The sequence below is a fragment of the Phyllostomus hastatus genome, unplaced genomic scaffold (genome assembly GCF_019186645.2).
Source record: "Phyllostomus hastatus isolate PE091 unplaced genomic scaffold, TTU_PhHast_1.1 phas_contig_38, whole genome shotgun sequence".
Classification (NCBI taxonomy): domain Eukaryota; kingdom Metazoa; phylum Chordata; class Mammalia; order Chiroptera; family Phyllostomidae; genus Phyllostomus; species Phyllostomus hastatus.
Window position 1 is genome coordinate 27,030,866 of NW_025333869.1, and position 23,000 is coordinate 27,053,865.

The following is a 23,000-nucleotide window of genomic DNA, read 5'->3' on the forward strand; positions in this document are numbered from 1 at the left end:
CCTCCATTCCCACCCTGAATACGCCCTGCCCACACGTCCCTAATGCCCATCTGATGCCTGAGCCCGTCTGCGATGTCTCAGCAGGAGTGATTCACCCATTTTCCTTTACAGATTAAACAACCCAGGCCCCGAGAGGGTGGGGCCCTGCCTGGCGGTGCATAGGTCCAAGCAGCCGTGTGGGGGCACTCGGCTGCCCCGGCTCCCGGCCTGGCGTTCCTTCAACTGCCCAAAGACAGGCCTGGCTGAACCTGCTCTTTGCCCTCTAGACCTCCCCTTGGCTCTTCTCTACCATCCAACCTCTCATGCTGCAGATAAGGAAACTGAGGCCAGAGAGGGGGCCTGACTCTCCCGACCTCACAGAGTAGGTGGGCTAGGGGCACATCTAGGACTGACAATCAGGTCTCCTGACTTCCCCCATGGGCCTCTTCTCTTTGCCGCCACACTCCGGCCCCGGGGCAAGGGCCACCTCCTAGCTCTGATGACAGTCCCCACCGGGAAGAGTGCTGGCACGCTGCCCTCTCCCCGTCACGCCAGGCCTTCTGGACCAGCAGTCGCTGGGTGCTTGTGCTGAGACCCCAGAGCACAAAGGACTTCACAAAAGGCCCCAGAGCGGGAAGGGGTGGGACGGGAATTCGGGCAGCCCAGCTCCCCGCTCACAGTGACAATCGGGCTTTCAGAGCAGGGAGGCCCTCGTGTCAGCAGAGGCTGTGCTGGCACAAAGCGGGCATTCTCGGCTCTGGAGCCGGATGACCGTGGGGGAGGCGCCTGCGGGGACATGAGGACAACATGGCCCTGGGTTCCGGACCGGTCCTGCCACTGTCGGCCCGGTCCCAGCTCTTCCCCTCTCTGGGCCTCAGTTTCCCACCTGTGAACTGACCCTGCAGGCCTATCTTTAAGACACGTTCCAGCTCTAAGGATCGAAAACCCGGCTGAGAGGGGCTGTCAAGCTTTCTGATCAAGAACAGTCCACGCAGCCACCCAGGCCTCAGGCACGTCATTTAATGTCAGCACCTCCATTTTCTTCCCTGAAAAATGGGGAGGCAACCCTCGGTCTGGCTCTGGACCCCTCACGCACACCCTACAGCCCAGAGAAGCTACGTGACTTGTCCAATCAGCTGCTGGTCGCTGGCAGATCAACGCTGGAATCAAGGTGTCAAACTCCCGGCCTGATAGACTTTAAAAAGCCAAGATAGGAACCCAAGGTTCAGTTCAGGGCCACCTCCCCAACCATCTCCAGTATCAGAGAGGGAAGCACAAAGCACACAGCAGCCAATCCTCCGACACACTGCTCAAAGCCAAGGCAACAAAGGGACTGACTCAGGAAAGCCTCTCAGGGGCCAGAAGGAAAACCCCGTGCTGACAACACACAGCCTCCCCGGAGGAGACCTGGGAGCTGGGGAGGACTGGACGGCCGCCTCAGGAGGCCCGGGCCGGGCCCTCTCCCACATGAGAGCCTCTGCACTCAGAAGCCCGCAGCCCTGCTTCTGTCTGAGTGCAGGGGCTAGCTGGAACAGCTGCTTGCTGTCTGCACAGCCTGGGCTTTTCCAACAGTGGGTGCCTGGTCCTCTGGGTGATGAAGGGACAGGCCAGCCAGCTGGGACATGGTTGGGGTGTCTAAGAAACAGGACACCAGGGTGGGGCCAGTCCGCCACCCGTGGTGGGGCAGGGGATGAGCTCACAGAATTGAACAGCACCCTGCAGGGGCCCTGGGCTGAGCGGAGGTACAAGAGGGCAATGTCAGGGTCAGGGACATGTCTAAGGCTACATGCCTCAGGCTGTCAGCTGGTTTCCTTCTACTCTCAAGGCACTGCAGACACAGTCCTAGTCCACCACATCCTTCTGCACCTGCCCCAGCCCACTGGCCAACTCCCCAGCTCTCTACCGGGTCATGTGCCAGAGATGGAGGTGGGGGCCTGAGGGTAGCAGGCCAGGGCAGGGTCAGCGGAGGGGATGCCCACAGGCCTGATGGGGAAAGGCTGTCCCTCCCTCTTTGGTGAGCAGCCCTGCCCTCTCTCCTCAAACCTGCTCAGTCTCTGAGCACTTTCCAAAGCTGCTGGCTCTGAAAGAGGCCTCTTTATGAAAATCGGGCCTTCCATCTGGTAAACCGAGCTGGGGCCCTGCGGGGCAGAAAGGCCCCACTGGAGGCCTCCCGAAATGGGCAGGAAACACAGATGGTCCCAGGCCTCCTGGGCAGCAGCTGCCCCCATTCCCATCAGGGACCTCCCTGTGTCATGCTGGCTCTTTCGTGTGTGCACTGCCTTGGGCACCGTGTGTGTGTGTGTGTGTGTGTGTGTGTGTGTGTGTGTACCAGGAGGTGTGTAGGGCATTTAGGTGGTCCCTATGTTGTGATGGGGTTGGGGGATGGGAGAGAAATTACAGTGAGGCTGGAGAGCTGGACAGTTCATCAGTAACCGTGAAGAGCTCTGCCGGGTCCAGCTATGTTCCGAGGGGCTGGGGCAGCCACTCAGAGGATATGCCTTGCAGAGCACGGCAGGGAAGAGAGAACTCTGGCTTCCTCTGCTGCTCCCAGAGGACACACACATCCAGTGCTACCTGTACCCTGCTCTAAACCAGGTCCCACCGGCAGGGGCAGCTCCAACAAGGACTAGAAAACCACCTTTCACCAAAGGCTGGCCTGTGGCCTGGCCTTGAGGCCTCATGGCCCGGGCTAAATTAAGCAAAGAGTAAGCAAACATCAAAGGACATGGGGTTTTCAGAGTGTATTGTTTAAGCCACCAACCAGATTCAAGCTGTCTAGTTCCTTCTTTTAAATCTACTTTTAAAGATATCCAAAGCCTCCACATTGCCCCTCTCAGAAGAGATGCTTAGAGTGTTTTTAAATAAATGAGGAATTGGAAGGGGTGGGGGGCATGTGGCAGCTACTCCCCCAGGATAGGAGGCTGGAGGAGCAGGCAGAGGAGGGAGGAAGGGAAGGGGCAGCAGCTGGAGCCTCCCCCAGGCCTCTGGGGATGGAGGTGTCCTAGTTTCCTGGCTTCTTGGAGGTGGCCGTGTTCCATATCAGCTTCTAAGACCCAAGGCTGGGGAGGCCGGGCTGCTGGCAGCCCAGCTGGAGCCAGTGCCAACCTGGTTCCCATGACATGAAGCCAGCATCTCTGGGCCTCCCTCAGTTCCCCTAGAAGATGGGGACTCGTCTTCTTGCCTGCATACCCCAGCCTCTGCTCCAGCCCTGAGATAGGCCCACTCTGACCACCAATGGCCAAAGAGAACCCACGAAGCAAGAAGAAAAAGAAGAGGAAAGCTGCAAGGTTCTTTGGAATATTTGCCATTTCCATCCTCAGATCCGGCTGAGGTCACAGATTTAATCCCCATGGTGGGGGAGGTTATGCCTAAGTTTCCCCGTGTATTTGGGGCTCCAGTTCTCACTCCAAACAGCTGTCCACTATGGGACGCACCAGCTGTGGGAGTCTGATCGGGTCAGTGCAGAACTTTCTCTCCTTGGCTCTAGGTAGAAGGATATACATGTTCAGGTGTTCAGCTAAGTGGACATGGTGCTTTCTCCTTTCTCCCTGCCATTGACCTCAATGTCAGGCCAGAGCCAGCCAGTGCCAATGCCATAAAAAAATCCCACAGGCTGTGCACTGCCCGCCGTTTCCCTGGCCTCTGGGTGTGAGCATGGCACCCTTGGATCAAGGCCAGGAAAGAGGCCTCTCCTCCCCACACCCTGGTGGTAGGGGATGGAGGCCTGGGATTGGGGCACAGATATACCGGGTATAGCCCAGCACTCTCTGGGTGCCCCTGCTCAGCTCTGCACAACTGGGAACACACAGGTAGGAGCCGCCCTCCGCCAGCGTCCCTAACACACCCAGAACAAGCTGGGGTGATGGCAGGTCAAGAGGGGTGAGACAGACCAGTCGTGGAGGTCACCCAGCTCTCCTCCCCTGGCTGAGGTCAAGATGCTGCACTCCTGCTTCTGACACCCAGGCCCCAGGGCCACCTGCTCCCCCGTGCATGGCCGTGGGCCCCGTACAAGCAGAGGGGCCCCTTCAGTTTGACCGTCAAGTCATAACTGACACCAGAAACCTCGTCTGGGTCAAGGGTGGATGGAGAGTTTCTGCCTTGCCCCTGGGAGCCTGTTTATCTTTTGCAGCCTGGCTGGGGTCATGGTCTATGTGTGTTCTTGAGAACTTAATGTGAGGTCATTAGCCTAACAATCTGCCCTCATTTGTCACCATGAGTGGATTCTCAGAGTTAATAACTAACCTGCAGGCCTGGATTTGTTACAGTGTGGCTCAGAGAAACCTGTCTTCTCCTCTTGGTAAGAAAAAAACGGAACCGGGAAGTCACCTCGCCCCGGCAGCTGACCTAGACTGCTCCTCACCGTTTTCTCCTCCTCACCCTGCCCCTTCCCGCCACCGTCAGCAACCGGCCTCCCCTTCCCTGGCCTCACCACTGGCTCATCTCGTCCTGTTTCATAGAATCACACTGCATTACAGTGGGAAGGAACACTGTTTTTCCTCACATGATATTTTCCCCTTGATTATGACAAAAGAAAAAGAAACTTTGGAAGCTAGGGAAAAAACATGAGAAAATAACAATCCCCCTAGTCCCATCCCTTAGAGGAAATAAGAGTTTGTATGCTCATACTTCTATGTCCTGCCAGAGTTTTCAGGACTATTTTTTTATTGTGGAAATCTTGCTGTGCTTACTGTTTTGTATCTCACTTTTCAATTGTTTGGAATATGTACCACAGGGATGTGATAGCAGAGCCCACCAGGAGCCCCGAACAGCTGAGACCCAGGACGGAGAGGGTCCTCCCTGGGCGAGGCACCGAGACCCTCCCCTGGCAGGGCCTGGGGAGGGGCCAGCCCATCAAGGCGAAGGAACACACTGCACCCCGTGGTTCCCTCGGGGTCGAGGGATAACTGGCAACTCACACCCCCGCCCCAGCTCCACAGCACCCCCCTGTGTGAGGACTAAACGGCTCCTGGAGGACCCTCCTTGGCTCGGTTCCCTCACTGAGGAGCAGCGTCACAGCCCCTGTGGCCTATACGGCACCGGAAAATGGCAAATAAAACTGCCTTTGTGAAAGCACGCTGGAAACTAGACTACTGTTCACTTAGGGGATTATTTATTAAAACCATGATGCCACGGACCATGACCTGCACCTGGGTGGCAGCCAGGAAAGCACTCACCCGCAATCTCTGGAAAGCTGGAGGCCGGCCGGGGACCCTGCTGGCTGCACAGAAAAGCATCCCAATGGGCAGATGGAACAAACAACTCTCCTCCCAACACGGCCAAACACACACCAATGCCCCGGCTCTGCCCGCTCAGAGCAGACGGTCCGAGAAGTGGAAAAAGGAGGAGCACGTAGCAAGACCAGACTGAGAAGACAACCAACGGGGCAAATAAGGAGTCAAAACGGACCATGGTGCCGAATCTCCTACCATGTTAATACTTTTATTATCTTCACTTCTAGTACAGATGACTTCCAACCTACCTCTCCCAGGAATGCAGATCGAGATGAGGGTCAAGATTTTGTCGAAGAGAATCTAACACGGGTTTGGGAGACTGACTTTTGGAGAGACACTTTCAGAAATTAGGAGAGACACTTTCAGAAATTAGGAGAGACAAACTGATTTTAAAATAATTTCTTAAATTATTTTAAAAAATAAAAAATGTTCTTGCCCCCCCCCCAAAAAAAATCAAAAGGGAAATAAAAAAATATCTGGAGACAAAAGCAAATGGAAACACAGCATACCAAAACTTAAACAGTTGTAAGAAGGAAGTACATAGTAATAATATTTATAGTGATTCTTTCTACATTAAGAAAAGAAGATCTCAAATAAGCAATCTAACTTTATACCTTGAAAAACCAGAAAAATAAAGTAAGCCAAAGTTAGTAAAAGGAAGAAAATAACAAAGATCAGAGTGGAAATAAATGAAATAGAGACTAGAAAGACAATAAAAAAGATCCATAAAATTCAGAGTTGGTTTTTTGAAAGAGATAAACAAAACTGACAAACCTTTAGCTAAACTCTGAAAAAAGAGATTCAAATAAATAAAATCAGAAATGAAAGAGGTGTTACAAAAAAAGAGTAGATGTTACAGCTGATATCACAGAAATAAAAAGGGTCACGGGAGACCATTATGAACACTTATATACTGACAAACTGGATGACCTAGAAGAAATGGATAAAGTGCTAGAAACATACAACCAACCAAGACTGAATCATGAAGAAACAGAAAATCCAAACAGACCAATAATGAGTGAAGAACTTGAACTGGGAATTAAAAGTCTCCCAATAAAGAAAAGTCCAGGACAAGACAGCGTCACTAGCAAACTCTATCAAGCATTTGAAGAGTTAATTAATATCAATCCTTCTCAAATTTTTCCCCAATATTGAGAACGGAACAGAGAAGAAGAGAAGGGAACACTTCCAAACTCGTTTATGAGGTCAGCATTACACTGATGCCAAAACCAATAAGGACACCACAGGAGAAAAACTCACAGGCTAATACCCCTGAAGAACACAGATGCAAAAACCCTCAGCAATATATGAGCAAACCAAAACCAACAACATGAAAGAATCACACACCGTGATTAAGTGGGATTTACCCCTGGGATGCAAGGACGCTCCAGCATCTGGGAATCAGTCAACATATCACACCATATTAACAGAATGAAAGATAAACATCAGATGATCCTTTCAACAAATGTAGAAAAAGCATTTAACAAAATTCAACATCCTTTACAGATAAAAACTCTCAACAATTTAGGTATGGAGAGAATGTACCTCAATATAATAAAGGCCGTGCATGACAAGTCCACAGTTAACATCATAGTCAAAAGTGAAAAGCTAAAATCTTTTCCTCCAAGATCAGGAAGAGGCACAATGCCCACTCTCACCACTTCTATTCAACACAGTACTGGAAGTCGTAGCCAAAGCAAGAAAATTAGGCAATAAGAGAAACAAAAGCATCCAAATTAGAAAGAAAGAAGTAAATTGTCTGTTTGCAGATGAGATGATGTCATATATAGAAAATCTTCAAGACTCCAGCAAAAAAAAAAAAAAAGCCGTTAGAACTGATAGATAAATTCAGTAAAGTTGTAGAATACAAAAATACAACATACAAAAATCAAATGCATTTCTATAAACTAACAATGAAGTATCCAAAAACAGAAATTAAGAAAACAAGAATAGGCCTGGCTGGCATGGCTCAGTGGATTAAGTGTCAGCTTGCAAATCAAAGGGTTGCTGGTTCAATTCCCAGTCAGGGCACATGCCTGGGTTGCAGCCCTAGGGCGCATGAGAGGTAACCACACATTGATGTTTCTCTCCCTCTCTTTCTCCCTCCCTTCCCCTCTCTCTAAAAATAAATAAAATCTTTTTTAAAAAAGAAAACAATAACATTTTAGCTAAAAATTGCATCAAAACAATAAAATACTTAGGGATAAATTTAAACAAGGACATGAAAGACTTGTAGACTGAAAACTCTAAAACACTGGAAGAAATTGAGGACAATACAGATAATTGGAAAGATATCTCTTGTTCATGGATTGAAAGAAACAATATTTTTAAAATGTCCATACAACCCAAAGTGACCTACAGATTCAATGCAATCCCTATAAATTCCAATGGCATTTTCCACAGAAATAGAAAAAAAGCCTAAAATTTGTATAGAATCACAACATACCCCAAATAGCTGTAGCAATGTTGAGTAAGAAAAGGGAAGCTGGAGACATCACACTTCCTGGCTTCCAACTATATTACAAAACTATATTTATCAAAACAGTATATATTGTTACAAAACCAGACACATAAATCAATGCAACATGATAGAGAGCCTAGAAACAAACCTACACCTATATAGTCAACTAATTTTCAACAAAGACACCAAGGATACACAACAGGGAAAAAAATCGTCTTTTCAATAACTGATGTTGAGAAAAGTGTATCCATATGCAAAAGAATGAAACTAGACCCTTATCTTACACCACACGCAAAAATCAACTCAAAATGGGTAACACACTTAAACCTAAGACCTGGAATCATAAAACCTCTGCAAGAAAACATAAGGAGTAAGCTTCTTGACCTTGGTCTTGGTAATGATGTTTTTTATCTAACACCAAAAGCACAGACAACAAAAGTAAAAATAAACAAGTGAAACCACATCAAACTAAAAAGTTTTTACACAGCAAAGGAAATGATCAAAAAAATTAAAAAGGCAACCTACAGAATAGGAGAAAATATTTACAAATCATATACCTGATAAGGGGTTAATATCCAATATGCATTTTTTAAAAGCCTTAGAATTTAACAGCAAGAAAAAAATCTGATTAAACAATTGGCAGGAGACTTGAATAGATATTTTTCCAAAGAAGACACACAAATGGGCAACAGGTACATGGAAAGATGTTGAACATCACTAATCAACAGGAAAACGCACATCAAAACCACAACAAGCTGTCATTTCTCTATTAGGAAAAAAAGAAGAGAGAACAAATGCTGGTGAGGAGAAAAAGGAACCATTGTACTCTGTTGGGGGGAATGTAAATTGGTGTAAGCATTATGGAAAACAGTTCAAGGTTTCCTCAAAAACTACCCACTCCTGGGTATATGGCCAAAGGCAATGAACTCACTGTCCAAAAGAGCTCTCTGCCACGGAGAGAACTCCCGTGCTCACTACAGTGCTGTCCCAACAGCCAAGACATGGAAACAACCTCGGTGTCGTCAACAGATGAACATAATAAAGAAAAATACAGGGTTTACATTGGACTGTGTATGATATATAGCATATATCATAACATATCATAGCATAATATAGTATATTCAGCCACAAAAAAGAAGGAAATCCTGCCATATCTGAAAACATGGATGAATCGGGAGGGCATTATACTGATTGAAATAAGCCAAGCGAAGACAAGTAGTATGGTATCACTTGTATGTGAGAAGAAGAATAAGAAGGAAAGGGAGAAGAGATGGGGAAGGGGAAGCAAGAGGAGGAGGGGGAAGGGAGGAGAAGAAAATGAAGATGAAGTAGAAGATGAAGGAGAAAGTGAAGAAGGAGAAGGAAGTCGAACCGGTGGAACCAGAGAGTAGAGAAGTGGTCGGAGGGGCAGGGGCTGGTGGAAATGGGGCACTATTGGTCAAAGCTCCCCACTCAGGTAGAAACATTCACTTACGAAATGAATGAGTCCTGAGGCCCTGGCGTATGGCATGGTGACTGGAGTTAACAATACTGTGTTATAGACACTGTGTTACAGACATAGGATTTGCTGAGAGGGTCGACTTTAAGCATTCTCACACACAAAAAAGTTAACTATGTGAGATGATGGGTGTGCTAACTGACTGGTAATCATTTCACAAGTATACATATATAAAATCATCAAATGTAGAGTTTAAATATGTTAGCATTTTATTTGTCAATTATACCCCAATAATGCTGGGGAGTGGGAGAAATAGACCAAAAAAGGATTAAAAAAGAGACTGAGCTGCCTCTGACTTGCTGTGTGCTCTTGGGAGGGTTCCCTAACCTCTCTGTGCCTTATTGACTTCATTGATATAATGGGAATCTCCTCTCCCCTCTCCTGGGCCTCATGAAATGGGAAGACCCCTGGACTCCAGGGGTGCAGACAGGCCTATGCTTAAAGCCCACACATTGGAGACCCAGGCAGAACAGGTTGTTCCCTGTTCCCATCTGGGCCAGAATACCGGCTGCACCCGTGAAGAGTTTGGCAAGAGTCAGTCACTGGCTCGTTTGAAGAGTCTGCACAACCCAGTGTCTGGGAAGCTGGGTCTGGGAAGGCGACTGCTGCCTTGGGCTCAACTTCTGACAACAGTCTGGCCGCAGCCCTGATGCACCCACCCCATGGTGATGCCCGGGGGTGCCGGGAACCAAGTGGTCTGGGCAGTGAGGGGTGGAGGCAGGGGAGTGGACAGAGCAAGCTAAGCTCCCATAAACAGGCCCTGCTCCTCCAGCCCTGCCTCCATTGTCAAAGCCAGAGGAAGACAAAGGAATTTATGGGAGAAATGACAGATCTCTGATCTGGCAGGCAGCCCTGCTCAGCCACTAGTTTCCTATGGGGACTTGGGCAAGTCCCTTCTCTTCTTCAGGCTTCGGGACAAAAGCATTAACATGTATTGAGGGTCCAGTAGGGGCCAGGACCATGCCAGGTTCTTCACATACATTCCCTCATCAAGTCCTCGCCCCAAACTCCACGAGCCAGGAACCTGGGGGCTTGCAAGATGTTAAGTGTTTGCCCGAGGTCACACAGCTGGTACGAGGCTACCTGACCTGCCATGGAAGGACTGGGAGGCCTGGAGTCCTGGGAACCCTTCCAGCTCACAGGGGCCCTGGTTCTGCAAACCCTTCCAGCGGGTTTGACACCACAGGGGCTTCCAGCCTTCCTCTTGCCCTCGGCCTTATGTCCCAGCACAGGAAAGTCCTACTGACACTGCCTCCAAAACACACTCAAAATCCCTGGTCTCCCCACACGCCACCTCGCAATGAGTAAAATGTAAATCAGATCACATCACTTCCCCGTATAATTCTGCAACAGCATCCCACTGCCATCAGAGACAATTCCCAGGTCCTAGACCACGGGCCCTGAGAACCCGGGTTATCTGCACTTGCCAGCACTCCAACTCCACCTTCCATCCCTCCCCAACACTCACGCCCTTCAGCCAGGTGGTGTCCACACTGGTCCACACACCTGCCAACCTCCTTTCTGCCTCAGCAGTTCCCCCTGCCCAGACCTCTGCCCGCTCTGAGCCTCGCCTGGAAGGCTCCTTTCCATCATCCCATTATCGGCCTCCCCATCTGACCCCCAGGCACTGTCCCACCACCCTGTCCTGTTTTCTTGTTCCCTGGTTTCCTTTTCCAGAGCCCATCTCCCCAGCAAAACAATTGTTCCACGAGGAATTGTATACCCTGCTCTCTGCACACGCCCAGTTTTATAGCCCAGGGCACACACACACACTGTGTGCTCAGCATAGTCAGGGCTGATAAATGCACCACAGGCCCACCTGGTTCCGGAAGATCAAGGCCACCACGCCGCCAGTGAGCTCGATTATGAGGCAAATCCCAAGGATGTACATAAACTGAAAAACAAAATTCAGAGATTCACCTAGAGGGGCAGAGGTCAAGGGCAATCAGGAGAATCATCTGTTGGAGCTCTTACTGCTCTGGGGCCTGTCGCCCCTTCCTCCCATGAGGACACAGGATGTGAACAGACATTCTGGGGCAAAGCCCATCTTTGGAGCCGATGGTCAGGAAGAATGACTCAGCTGTCCAAGCCAGACTGTTGTTGAGGATTGTCCCAAGGCTCCTCAGCAGGATGTAGGTGGAAAAACACACCCGCTCTCCCAGCCCCCACAAAGAGAGCTGGTCCTTGCTCTGGCTGCCCCAGAGGGGACAGGCCTGGCTTAATGGGCAGGGTAGGGCAGCATTTCCAGCTATGCCGGCAGAGCCCCTGAGAAGCGGCTTCCCAGACCCCCAGAGTGGGTGAGGGACAGATGTCTGAGGTGTAGAGGATGTGAACCCCATCCCTGCCCCAGGCATGGCCCAAACCAAGGCCAGCAAGGTTCAGCCTCAGGCAGCCCTGAGGCCCTGCTTAGAGGAGATTTTAGGGACTTCCCGAGGGAGGAAGACAAAGAGGTCAATCACACATGTGGGTGCAGAGCAAAAGCATCTGCCTACTGGTACGCCCCGCTTCTGGGAGCCACCCTTTACCCCACAGTAAGGGAGGCAGGTGGGGCTGACCCCACCCCTGACCCCAGGGAGGGCCCTTCAGAGTCCTGGGACTTTGGCCAGAGTCACCAGGACAGGTTCCCTGGGATCAAGAGCCATAAGGACTCCTTTGGCCTGAGGCTGCTGACGACCGCAGCAAAGAGAAAATGAGGACAATGCCAGGCACCCAGCTGGGAGCCGGAGAGAGAGCCCAAGGGCTCTGTCTACAGCCCTGGACCCTGTGTAGGTTTGCTGGTTTTATGAATGGAGAACTCACCACCAACTTTTTTTGGTTTTACTTGCTCTTATTTGAGTGTGGTTGCTCCCAATTCCAACTGACAGTCTAGACCAATGCAGGGTTTAGCAAGTAAGTAAGGAGGGTATTCAAATCAGCCTTTCTATATGGAAGTGGGGGTGGCCCGGGCTCTAGGGCCAGCGTGGACAGACACGCTCGTCCAGGACGCCCTCCAGGCGAGCAGGCTTGAGACCAGGGCTGAAAAAACTGAGCTGCCTAAAGACCATGGGACAGTCTTCGTCTCCCCACCCACTTCGGGGGCCCACTGAGGGATGCAAGGGGCCGACTCACCGCTTGAAGAAGGCACAGGTTGTCACGAAGGGAGGCCACCACGCCGATGAAGGAGACGATGAACATGATGACTCCGAGGAGGATGAGGATGATGGCCGGGGCCAGAAAGGCACTTTCGAGGGTTTTGTATTTCTGCCGCTCAACCTCCGCATAGATCCCCACAGACAGGACCAGGGTCCCGATCAGCTGCAGCCAGAAAGCAAGGAATGAGAGACAAGAAGGACTGGAGGACACTTGCTTTTCCTCCGAAGAGTTTGTTTGAGGGCTGTTGCACCTGCCATGGTGGAGAGGGGCCTGCCCCAGCTGACCATACAGGGAGGGAACCTGTTAGGGGCTGAATTACATTCCCCTAAAATTCCTACGCTGGAGTCCTAACCCCAGTGCCCCAGCTTGTGACTGTATTAGGAGACAGGGCCTTTAAAGAGGTGAATCGGTTCAAATGAAGTCTTGTGGGTGGGCCTTAACCCACCAGGACTATTGTCCTTATGAGAGGGGGAGATTAGGACACAGACACACCCAATGGGAAGAGCATGGGATGACACAGGGAGAAGGCAGCCACCTACACCCCAAAGACACAGGCCTCAGCAGAAACCAACTCTGCCAACGTCCTCACCTTAGACTTCCAGCCTTCAGTGCTGTGACAAAGAGTTTCTGTTGTGTAAGCCACCCAGTCTGTGGCACTTTGTTACAGCAGCCCTAGCAAACTAACACAGACCCTATTTGGAAATTCAGAGAAAAGTACTGGTGAGTCAGGGGAAATACCCTGCAGAGGGTCAGGGAACCTGGGCCTTTGCACAGACTGTTCCAGCGGCCTGGAACGCTCTCCCTCCCGAAACCCACACAGCCCACTCCCTCACCTCCTGCCTGCCCTTGCGCAATAAGGTGACCTCTCAGGGCCACCTTATTAAAAAAGAACCCTGCCTTCTGAAACTCCTGATGCCATTTCCCTGCTTCATTTCTCTCCCTTAGCACTTACCAGCATTTAACATACAAATTTTTTCCTATTATTTTTTAATTATTTGTCTTCCCCACAAGAATATGAGCTCCACCCCAGGGGGATGTTTTCAGCCATCTCGGACACCCCCAGCACCCAGTGCAGCCCTGACACTGAGGAAGTACAGTCAGCGTCTGCAGCCCATGTCCATGGAACGGATGCGAGCTGGGCTTCCCAACGAGATCGCCCTGGGTTTCAGGTCCATGCTGCCTACCCGGTCTCCTGCCTGGCCAAGGACTCTGACTTCTTGGGCCACACATTCCGAGGACAGGGGCAAATCATTAGAGACACTGAACGTCTCCACTGAGCAGAAGGCAATATGGGAGCAAAAGCCACGGTGCTGTCAGCTACGGTCCCGGTAAAAGATGTGAGCAATGTACAGACAAGGTGTTGGCCAGGCAGGCCCTGAGCACTGATGCCCTTGAATCTGCCCTGGCCCTGAACTGGCTAGAGCACACCCTCCAGGTAGATGCCCTTGACTTCCTTCTAAAAAGTGCCAGGACTGTCCCGGGTAAAGGGAAGCACCTGCTTCCCTTAAGGCTTAAGCTTTGACAAATGGCAAGGATGTGAGAAGTCAAACAGACCAAGCTACTCAGAAATACCAGAGAACGGGATTAGCAGGAAGCCATGGCCTCGCCCTCAGGCCCGGCAGTTTGCTGTAGTTCACAGCTAAGCACCCTTCCCTTGGTTTGTAAAATTATCCAGGATGATGGGGGTCCACTCTCCCAGGCTAAAAGGAAAGTCTTTCCAATACACACAGGCCAGGAGGTGCTGAAGGCATTGACAAACTCGGAGGTAAGCCACTTACTAACAAGTTGTCCATACCAGGAAAACTGTGAGTAAAATGATGTCATCAAATTTGCCCACATGGGTAAATTTTGCAATTTATAAGGCAGGACCCACACAGGCAGAGCCCTGCACAGGACAATGGAGAGCACAGGACATAGAAGCTACTTTTGATAGAGGAAGAATAACCGGAGGCTATCTGGTCAGTTCATGCTCCACAACCCAGAACATGGCGAAATCATTGTTCAAGGTCCATTTAAGCTCGGGGGTCCTCTGAGAACAAGGGCAAGCAGCTTTAAAAAGCCAAATCCCCCTCTTCTGAACTACTGCACTTACAAGGAATCACTCACCCAAGCCTAACCCTGAACCAGACACAGAGCCTAGACATCCCTCCACCTCAAGGCTGAGGACTGTGGTTGAAGAAGAACCCCACGGAGAAGTGAGGTCTTCACGGCTGGGCAGGGAGTGATTGAACTATGCGAGGACGAGGTGAACTTCAGGTGAACGGAAATGGGGTTTCATTTTCCATCTTGATGAAAGTGATGCTGTCACTGAACCAACAGCAGAACATCTTAATACTTTCAGAATTGATTCATATACTTTTGAGAGGTCTTCCTGTTGTGTAAAAACAAAACAAAACAAAACAAAACACATTCTCAGCACGTGGCCGTGGCCCTGGCCTGTCTCCCTCACTCATCCCCCACCCCCCATGCTTTTGAGGTGAGGTGTCCTGCTTTGGAAACCATCTCCAAAATACGAGAGCTGTCACTGGCGCCAATTCTGGGCAGAACTGACCCCAGCCCTCTCCATAAATGCAGTCAGTGGCTTCTTCTGTTTTTACAAGCTCCCCAGAGCCCCGGGGCCCACTTCGGAACAGCCTTGCTGGCAGGAAACAAAACTTCCTCGGATCCCCCTCCTGTTGCAAAGCACTGCACTTCCCTCACTAAGCAGCCTTGCCACATTTCCAGCTGTGGGAAAGCGATCAGGGCAAATGCAAACCCAAGCCTCCTGACTTCCCCGCCACTGTGTACGCAGCCATCACAGGCCATTTCTCCGGGTCCACCCAAAGGTGCTGCCACCCCAGCCCTTCCAGAGACCTGGCAGGCAATGCCCAAAGCGGCTCCCCATACTGCTCAGGCTGATTTGGGCTCTTTGTTCAAATAGTTGAGGGGCAGTGGGCTCAGGGAGAGGGCAGCATAACACTTCCCAGAAACTTCAAGATTTCCAAATGATATTTACATCTCTGATGACATCCGTTTATGTTTCCATCTGAATATAAAATGAACTGTCAATGCCAGTGTGCAATCACATCCATTCTCCTCTGCTAATTATAGCTTTTCACCAGGCGGCCAGCCACTCCAGCTCCTGCACAGGAAGCAAATAGACTATTTGTCAAGCAGGGCAGCTTCAGCTAAACAGGGCTGGGGGCAGGACCCGCAGCCATGCCCATTTGGGGCCAAAGCAGAAAAGAATATGCTGCTGGTGACCTACAGGCCAGGACCAAAGCCTCAGGCTTTGCAAGGCACATGGTGTCTTAAACGGGCTGCAGAGAAGCCCTGCAGCCCAGCGTGAAAGGGGCCTGGAAGTCCCCCCTGAGCCCTGCAGCCAGGGACCCACCTTCTTCCTCTGCAGGGAGAGGCCCGGCTCCATGCAGCTACTGGGAAGCAGGAGGCCCTGTGAGGCATTCCAGCACCTGTGCCTCCTCCTTCAGGAAGCATCTGATATTGGTCCCCTCCACCGACTAGCTCACCCCCAGCTGGGGCAAGTCTGCACTTAGAGGGGACCTGAACCGCCCCTTCTCACTACAAAAGGCACAAACCAGGCACCTGCTCTGTTCCAGGCCCTGACAAGGGGTCTCAGGATTAGACGTGGGGTAAGACTGGGGGAGGGGAGATTGAGAGAAGCTAGAAATGACCTCTGCAGTCCTATGGACGAAATTCAGGGGGTCTTGTGACTGGGTATGGAAAAAAGGTCACACCTTCACCTCTAAGTTAACTTCTAAGTGAAACGTTCCTGGCACAAAGAAGGAGAAGAAACCCCCGTCTACCGGAAGCAAGCCGCAATCCCGACTCTTGAGCGGGACAGAGGACTCAGGGAATTTGAACAAAAGTGAGGGGAAGACAGGAATTGTCCGAAATCAGGATGGGCTTACCGGGGAGCCAGTGTTTCCTGGAAGGCCCCAAGAACTGCTTCATTCATTCCAGAGCCATCTCATGGGGCACTCCAGGCTCCAGGGCTTTGCTGGGCCCAAACAAAGCTCCTTTCTGAGTTTCCAGTGTGAAGATGTGGGGAGTAGCTAAATTCCAAGGCCTGAGGGAGATTTTAAATAAGATGGGGCTAGCAGCATTCCTGCACCCAGCCGGAAAACCCTGGGCTTCACACCCGTCAGCCTTCTGCCCCAGGCCAACCTGCCCAGTTCTGGGCGGAGCCGCCTGCAGACTGCCTCTTACTCAGTTCACTCTTGCCAGCTTCTCTTCTGCCCAGATCGGGGCTGGAAGGAGCAGTAGAGGCGAGATAGGAGACAGGAGTTGGGATTCTGAGCCTCCATTTATTAGCTCAGTGACCTTGGCCATGTCACTGCCCCTTTGAGTCTCATTTCTCACCTGTAGTACAGTAAAGCCTGATGCCACTGAGAGAATGACTGCGCTCTGCCAGCATCCTGCAGAGTGTTCAACTTGCATCATCTCCCTTAACTTCACACCCCCTCACACACCCCGGAAATGACGAGTCCCACTTTGTAGGCCAGGCTCAGTGAGTGACACGGATCACAGGACATGTTGAGTCATCAGGATTCACAGCAAAAACCTGTCCGTCTGTCCTGCCGCTAAGACCTGCAGACCAGCCTTTTGCAAAGACCTGGGAGAGAGCTGCCCTGTAATGTCTTTGCAAAATATAATGGTGCCAACGGAATACTCCGTGATGTTGCTTACATTCAGTACGGTAGCCACTAGCTACGTGTGACTAACAAGCTACTGAAATGCAGCTTATGTGCCTGAGAAACTAAACTTTTAATTTTATTTCATTTTAATTAATTTAAATCTGACCACACGTAGCTAGCGGCCGTGGCCTTGGACAGCGCAGATCTCAGGTGTCTCAAGTTGGGCACCATCCGTGACGACTCTCACATTGTTACTTTCCGAAAGTAGAGACCACGCTTAACAAAAAATCCTGTGCCCTAGTCATCCTGCCACTAGCTCTATGGCTCGATTAATATTCACCGACTTCATTCAGGAGAAAAAAACCTCTTCTCCCACTCTCCCCACCCCTCAGAGAGCTCAGTCCCTGTAGTCCCACCCTCCTGCCCCTAAAGCAGGACAGACCAGATCCAGAAGGCGCTGACAGTGCCCCCAACCCAAACTGATACAAGGGACACTGTGTCTCCCTGGAGAGCGCCAGGCCCGCCTCCAGGACTACAGGGCAGTATTCTAGGCTTTGGGGGCCCTGAAGCCCAGCGCCATCAACTTGGCCCCTGTCCTAACTCCAGGCAGCCTGAGCTTGAGGGGTGGGGCTTCTTTCAATCCCAAATAAAGCCAGCCCTTGAGAAAGCTGCAGAGGCTGCCTCCTACTGCCAACAAAGAATCTACTCACTGGTCTTTGTCATTGGTACTTTGCTGTCAAATCTTGCTTGACCCTGACTTCTTTTTGAAAACTGGAGATCAAGTGCAGAGAACTCAGTTAATTGCCATCCTTGATCCATGACCTTTCTGGAGACAGCCTGCTTTGCTTTGCAGTGTAACAAGCACCATTCATCAACCAGTCCTCCTGTCCCATTGGTGACCCCACTGCTGTGACCCCGCTGTCACACACTAAGGTGCCATATGTGCCCCACTTGGTTTCCATCTCCTTGCCTCTTCCATTGGTCAGTCTACCCCTAAATAAGCTTCCGTGACTAGAACTTTAAAACACATCTTGGCATCTAGTAGGCCGAGTCCCTCTTTTCTGTCTTTTTTGGAAGTGTCCTGGGTATCTTGGGGCTTGACTCTGCCTTATACATTGTAGAATCATCTTATCAAGTTCCATGAAAAAACCTGCTGGGGTTTGATTACAGCTGCGTGGAATCCACAGATCCCTTAGGACAGAACTGAATCAGGTCTTCTGCCCATGAGCACAGTTTATTCCTTATTTGCTTATGTCTTCTTTATTATGATTTCGCTAATAAAAGTGCTCTCTCCACTTCCCTGAAGCTTTGCCATGGCTGTCTAGGCAGAGCTGGGGAGAGACTTCAGGAAGTATTTCCCAGGCCTGCCTGAGCAGGCCCTCCAGCCAGGTCCAGGGGTGGAAGACACGGCCTTCAGAAAACAAATCTCAGAAGTGAAGCGGACACACCAGTCTGTTTTGCTCCCCTCCTGCACCAATGGTGACAGAAACTTGATTGAAAAGACTCCCACATACTGTCTGTTCTCAGTATGGTGAAGCTTCTGAGAGGTCTATCTTGTTGCTTTCTCTCTCACCCTAGACGATCTTCCACATTCCTATGGCGAAATAAAAAATAAAGACTCCCACACACACAGCACATTCCAGGCTGTGAAAGACCTAAGCTGGGAGCTTTGCGTGGCCCAGCCATTCAACCTGGCCAGGGCGAAGTGGCCTTTCTAACTGAGAACAATACACGCATGAAGCCCTAGAGGGGAGAGCTGACCAAGCCTGGACTCTCCTTGGCAAGTTTGGGGCAGGCAGGTGGGAAGTGCTGTAACAAATAACTGATAAGGATATTCTGCAACGAGAGGTAGAGCAGTCGCGTCCTGCTGAGAAACCAGAGAAGGCCCATTTGAGCTGAGCCTTGAATGACGCACGGAGTTAGACTTCGCGCCACCAGACCCTCCACTGGCACAGGGATGGGCTCAATACATCTATGTCGCAGAAATGAATCTGAGACATGACATTGCTTCACACACACGTCAGCCCACAGAAGGAATTCCGGTGATCCCATCCCACAGCAGGGCCTTCCAAGGTTTAAGGATGAGAATGACTCACGGTTACTCTGAAAACCAAGGAAACAGCCAAGAGAAAATGAGGAGTCAAGAGCAAATCACCTTTACCCAACACACTCCTCTCCCTGGCTTTCTTTCCTCTCCCTCGCTGGGCCTTTCTCTTCCTGAATCAAGAGTCAGAACCTGCCTCCCAGGGCTGTGTTCTCCTGGCATCAGGGTGGTTATCTTCCCAGATCTCAGCCCTAAGTGGGCCCCAGGCCCACCCTCAAGCCAGGCTGATGCATTAGCCAGAGGCCAATCGGAACAGAAGCCAGTGCTCCCCATGTGGACATTCGGCTCTGGCAGTGGGGACTTCCTGCTCAGGCCACCGCACAGACAGCACCCCAGGCCCAGGGTTGCTGCTGTAGCTGAGAGGCTAGGAATGGTGAATGCAGACCCGGGCCCTAGGATATGGGCTTGAGGACCCTAGAGATGACGAGCTATGCAAGGCCGGGTGGAGCTGCTTCCTGCTGGGTACACTCAGGTGCACACTCTGAGCCAAACCTCTATCTAAAAAGAGCTCCACTGCTCACAGCTGCAAGCTGTTGGTAAGAATGGGTGAGATGGCCCAGGTACCCCATTTTTCCACACCCTTTAAAAAGAACACAGGCTCACAGAGGTGACAAGGAGCTTTGTCCTAGACAATGGCTTCCAGTTCCAGCCCCAGCAGCCTTTCCGAGCCCACGCCTGTCCACCAGGAACTGAGCCAAGCATCTCCCAGTCTTCCCCTGGCCTGGGGTCCTTCCCAGAAATAGTGTGGGAGTTTCCCCATGGGACTGCAAGTGAGGACAAGAGGAATTTCAGGGAAGGGAGAAGGAAGAGGGGTCCCCCATGATCCTACTTCTCCCTGCCCCTCTGGGCTGCTGAGAGGAGAAGCCACAATAAAGCAGGGAGCCACCAAAAGGCAGCAGGCAGTGAAGGACGGGGCACCAGGGAAGGGAAGAAAGAGATGAAGGAACTTCCAGCAGGAGCTCCAGGAGGCAATGAGGCCGCACAGCCAAGGATGCCATCTCCCAGGGAACACCTGCCCGAGTTGGGCACATATAAACTAAGGGCAGTCTCTATACAATTTTGGCAATAATAGGGCTTCCTCTCTCATTCTACTTGCTTTTTAATGTTAGATCTACTTTTATATCTAAGAAAAAAAGAATCAAATATACACACACAGGCACACATATCTATCCATCCTTCAGTTTACTCCTTCCCCTTCACACAAAGTCCCACATTTGAATGAAGCCCTTTCTCTGCCCCTAAACTAGGGCTGGAAGGCAGAGGAGGCTATCAGATTGCACATGTCAGTGCCTGGCATGAACAGGCCTTAAAGAATGCACGCTGACCCAGTCCAAGGACTCATAACCCCACAGAGGTCAAAGGGCAAAGAAGAAAGGAGGCAGCATCATACATCGGAAGGAGCACTGAGCGACGGTGATGGGGGTAGGGGCGGGCGGATGGGAGCCCTGGACTTCCATCCCAGCTCTGTCACCAGCTCCCATTCGACTTTGGCAAGTCACTTTCCCTCTCTGGGCCTCAGTTTCTCCGCTCCAGAAAGGAGGGGGTTGGCCAGGACAACACTTAGAGTCCCTTCACTGCTCCAGGAGTCCAGAAAACTCATGCCTGCCCAGCTCCTCCTAGATCCCTGGCCATCAGCAGAGCGTGCGTGACCCAGTACTTTCCCCTCTCCAGAGTTCTCCATGCTCTCCTACCTAGTCCAGGGATGCCGCACTTCTGCACGTGAAAGGCCCTCCAGGCACAGAGGTTCTCCCAGCCCAGCCTCAATGGAGGCACACACCTTCAGCATTGACTCCCACAGCAGCCATGGAAAGGAGACCAACGGTTTTTTGGGAATAATAGAGCCAAAAGGGGCTAACAATCATTCTCCAAAGCTCAGCTCAAAGTCTTCCTCCCCCAGGAGGTCTTCCTGGATCACCCCAGCTACAGGGATTTCTCTCCACTTCTGATCACCTATGAAATTGACAATGGACAGCCCTCACTGGTACTGGTGTTTATACTATTAATTATGCCCATTCGATAGATAATTCCAGGTATTTGTTAACCTGCTGCATGCAGGGCATGGATGGCAGAACCCAGCAACACACATACCATCTTTGACCTACACAGTTTCGCAGGCTGTACACACTATGCAAACGTTTTAGTCCTATAAATACCCAGGAAGTTCGGTGGCTCAGCTCCCAGACCACACTGTCCTGACAGAAGCCATGTGGAAAGTGGTCGGGGCGCATGCCAGTCCACAGCGGCCTAACGAACCACGATGCCCGAGACAAGATGCCAAGCAAAAGTTCCTGCCACTGAGCTGGCATTCGATTAATGTTACTTCTCCTTCCCCAGTAAGGATGTAGTACTGATGTAATACTCAAATCAGATGCCACAAACCATTTCTCCTTTAGAGGCACTTTGGTCCAAGGATAATTCAGGGAAAGGGGAGTCCCTAATTCTAAATTCCAAGGCAGCACTCACTGATTCAACATATGTTTATTAAGTGCCTGCCATGTGCCAGGCACTGGGAGTGGAAAGATAAGACCTAGTTCCAGCCCCCAAGGAGCTCTGTCTACCAAGAACACCTACACACCAGCAAATGCAGCAGAAATGGGGAACTCTGGGGTTGAGGTAACCAAGTACGCAGAGAGGAGGAGCTGCTAACCCACAGCAAGACCAGTGAGATGGAGGAGGTGATGCTTAAACTGAGAGCACTTAATGCATGTAATGAACGAGCAACATTTCCGAAGTGGACAAGGGTTTTAGGTGCCCGTGAAGGTGCTTCAGGGACAACAGGTCAGCATAGCTGGAGCCAAAGACAATAGATGGGGCTGGGGAGGGGTCAGGGAAGCTCACAGAAGCCAGACCACCAGGGCCTGGTCTCTTGGGTTAAGTCAAAAAATTTATTCAGCCATTTAACATCCTTTTACTGAGAGATTGAGTCCATTGTACTCAAAGTTTTTGGTCTTAGGACTCCTTTGGATTCTTTTTAAGGTTTTATTTATTTATTTTTGGAGAGAGGTGAAGGGAGGGAGAAACAGAGGGAGAGAAACATCAATGTGTGAGAGAAACACTGATTGGTTACCCCCAACTGAGAACAGGTACCTGGCCTGCAATCCAGGCACATCCCCTGACCCCTGACCAGGAATGGAACCAGCGACCTTTGGTTTGCGGGACAACACCCCACCCACTGAGCCACAGGAGGCAGGGCTCCTTTGGACTCTTAAAAAATTTTGAGGACCCCAGAACTTTTGTTTTTATGTATTATATGTATCAATTACTGTATTTATTATATAAGAAATTAAAACAGACATTTTAAATATTTAATTCATTTAGAAATAACAATAGGTTTGCATGTTAACATAAATAGCATATTTTTTTATTTAAAAAATGCCAAAAAACACTAAGATTAGCATGGGCTTTACATTTTTGCAAATGTCCATGTCTGGCCAACGAGCAGGCAGCTGGATGCTCACAGGCACTCCTCTGTCAGTGTGCAACCTGTCGCCGTCACAGGCCGCTGAAATACTCCACGCACACCCCTGAGAGAATGAGTGGGAAAGGCAGCTAGCATCTCAGTGTCGCTGTGAAGATGGTTTTGACTTCCTGGACCCCCGCCCACCCACCCACCCAAGGATTCCTGGAGCGCACTTTGGGAGCAGCTGTTTTAGGAGGGGGCTGGGGAGAGCTACAGCGGCAAACCAAACACAAGAGTCCCGGCTTTGGTGGAACTCATTCTAGCTGGGGAGAGACAAACAAGAAAAACACACAGTATGTCATGGTCAGAAGTGCTATAAAGAAACAACCCAAAACAAAACAGGAAAGTGCACCAGGGAGGCTGGGGGAGGAGGCTGGCGTTTCAAATCACAAAGACCTTGGAACACACCCATGTGTTCAAGGCACAGCTGCTACAGTGTGAGGGGGAGGGTGTGTACAGGAGGAAAGAGGGCAGGGGCAGGGCAGGCAGACCAGTGGAGCC

At 50.6% G+C, this 23,000-nt stretch overlaps 1 protein-coding gene and 1 long non-coding RNA gene across 2 annotated transcripts in view; both read right to left on the bottom strand.

The window, feature by feature from the left end:
- Positions 1–23,000, bottom strand: part of TSPAN15 (tetraspanin 15) — a 52,016-nt gene that overhangs the window by 11,670 nt on the left and 17,346 nt on the right. Inside the window, exons 2-3 of the mRNA XM_045842189.1 lie at positions 12,278–12,463; positions 10,989–11,063 (exon numbers count right to left, since the gene is read on the bottom strand). Of these exons, the coding sequence (XP_045698145.1) occupies positions 10,989–11,063; positions 12,278–12,463 (261 nt within the window). The remainder of the gene's footprint in view (positions 1–10,988; positions 11,064–12,277; positions 12,464–23,000) is intronic.
- On the bottom strand, positions 14,414–16,359 carry LOC123820983. Its single transcript, XR_006786043.1, has 3 exons — positions 16,210–16,359; positions 15,297–15,422; positions 14,414–14,672 (listed from the first exon to the last, which is right to left on the bottom strand). It is a non-coding gene; the product is annotated as an uncharacterized LOC123820983 (long non-coding RNA).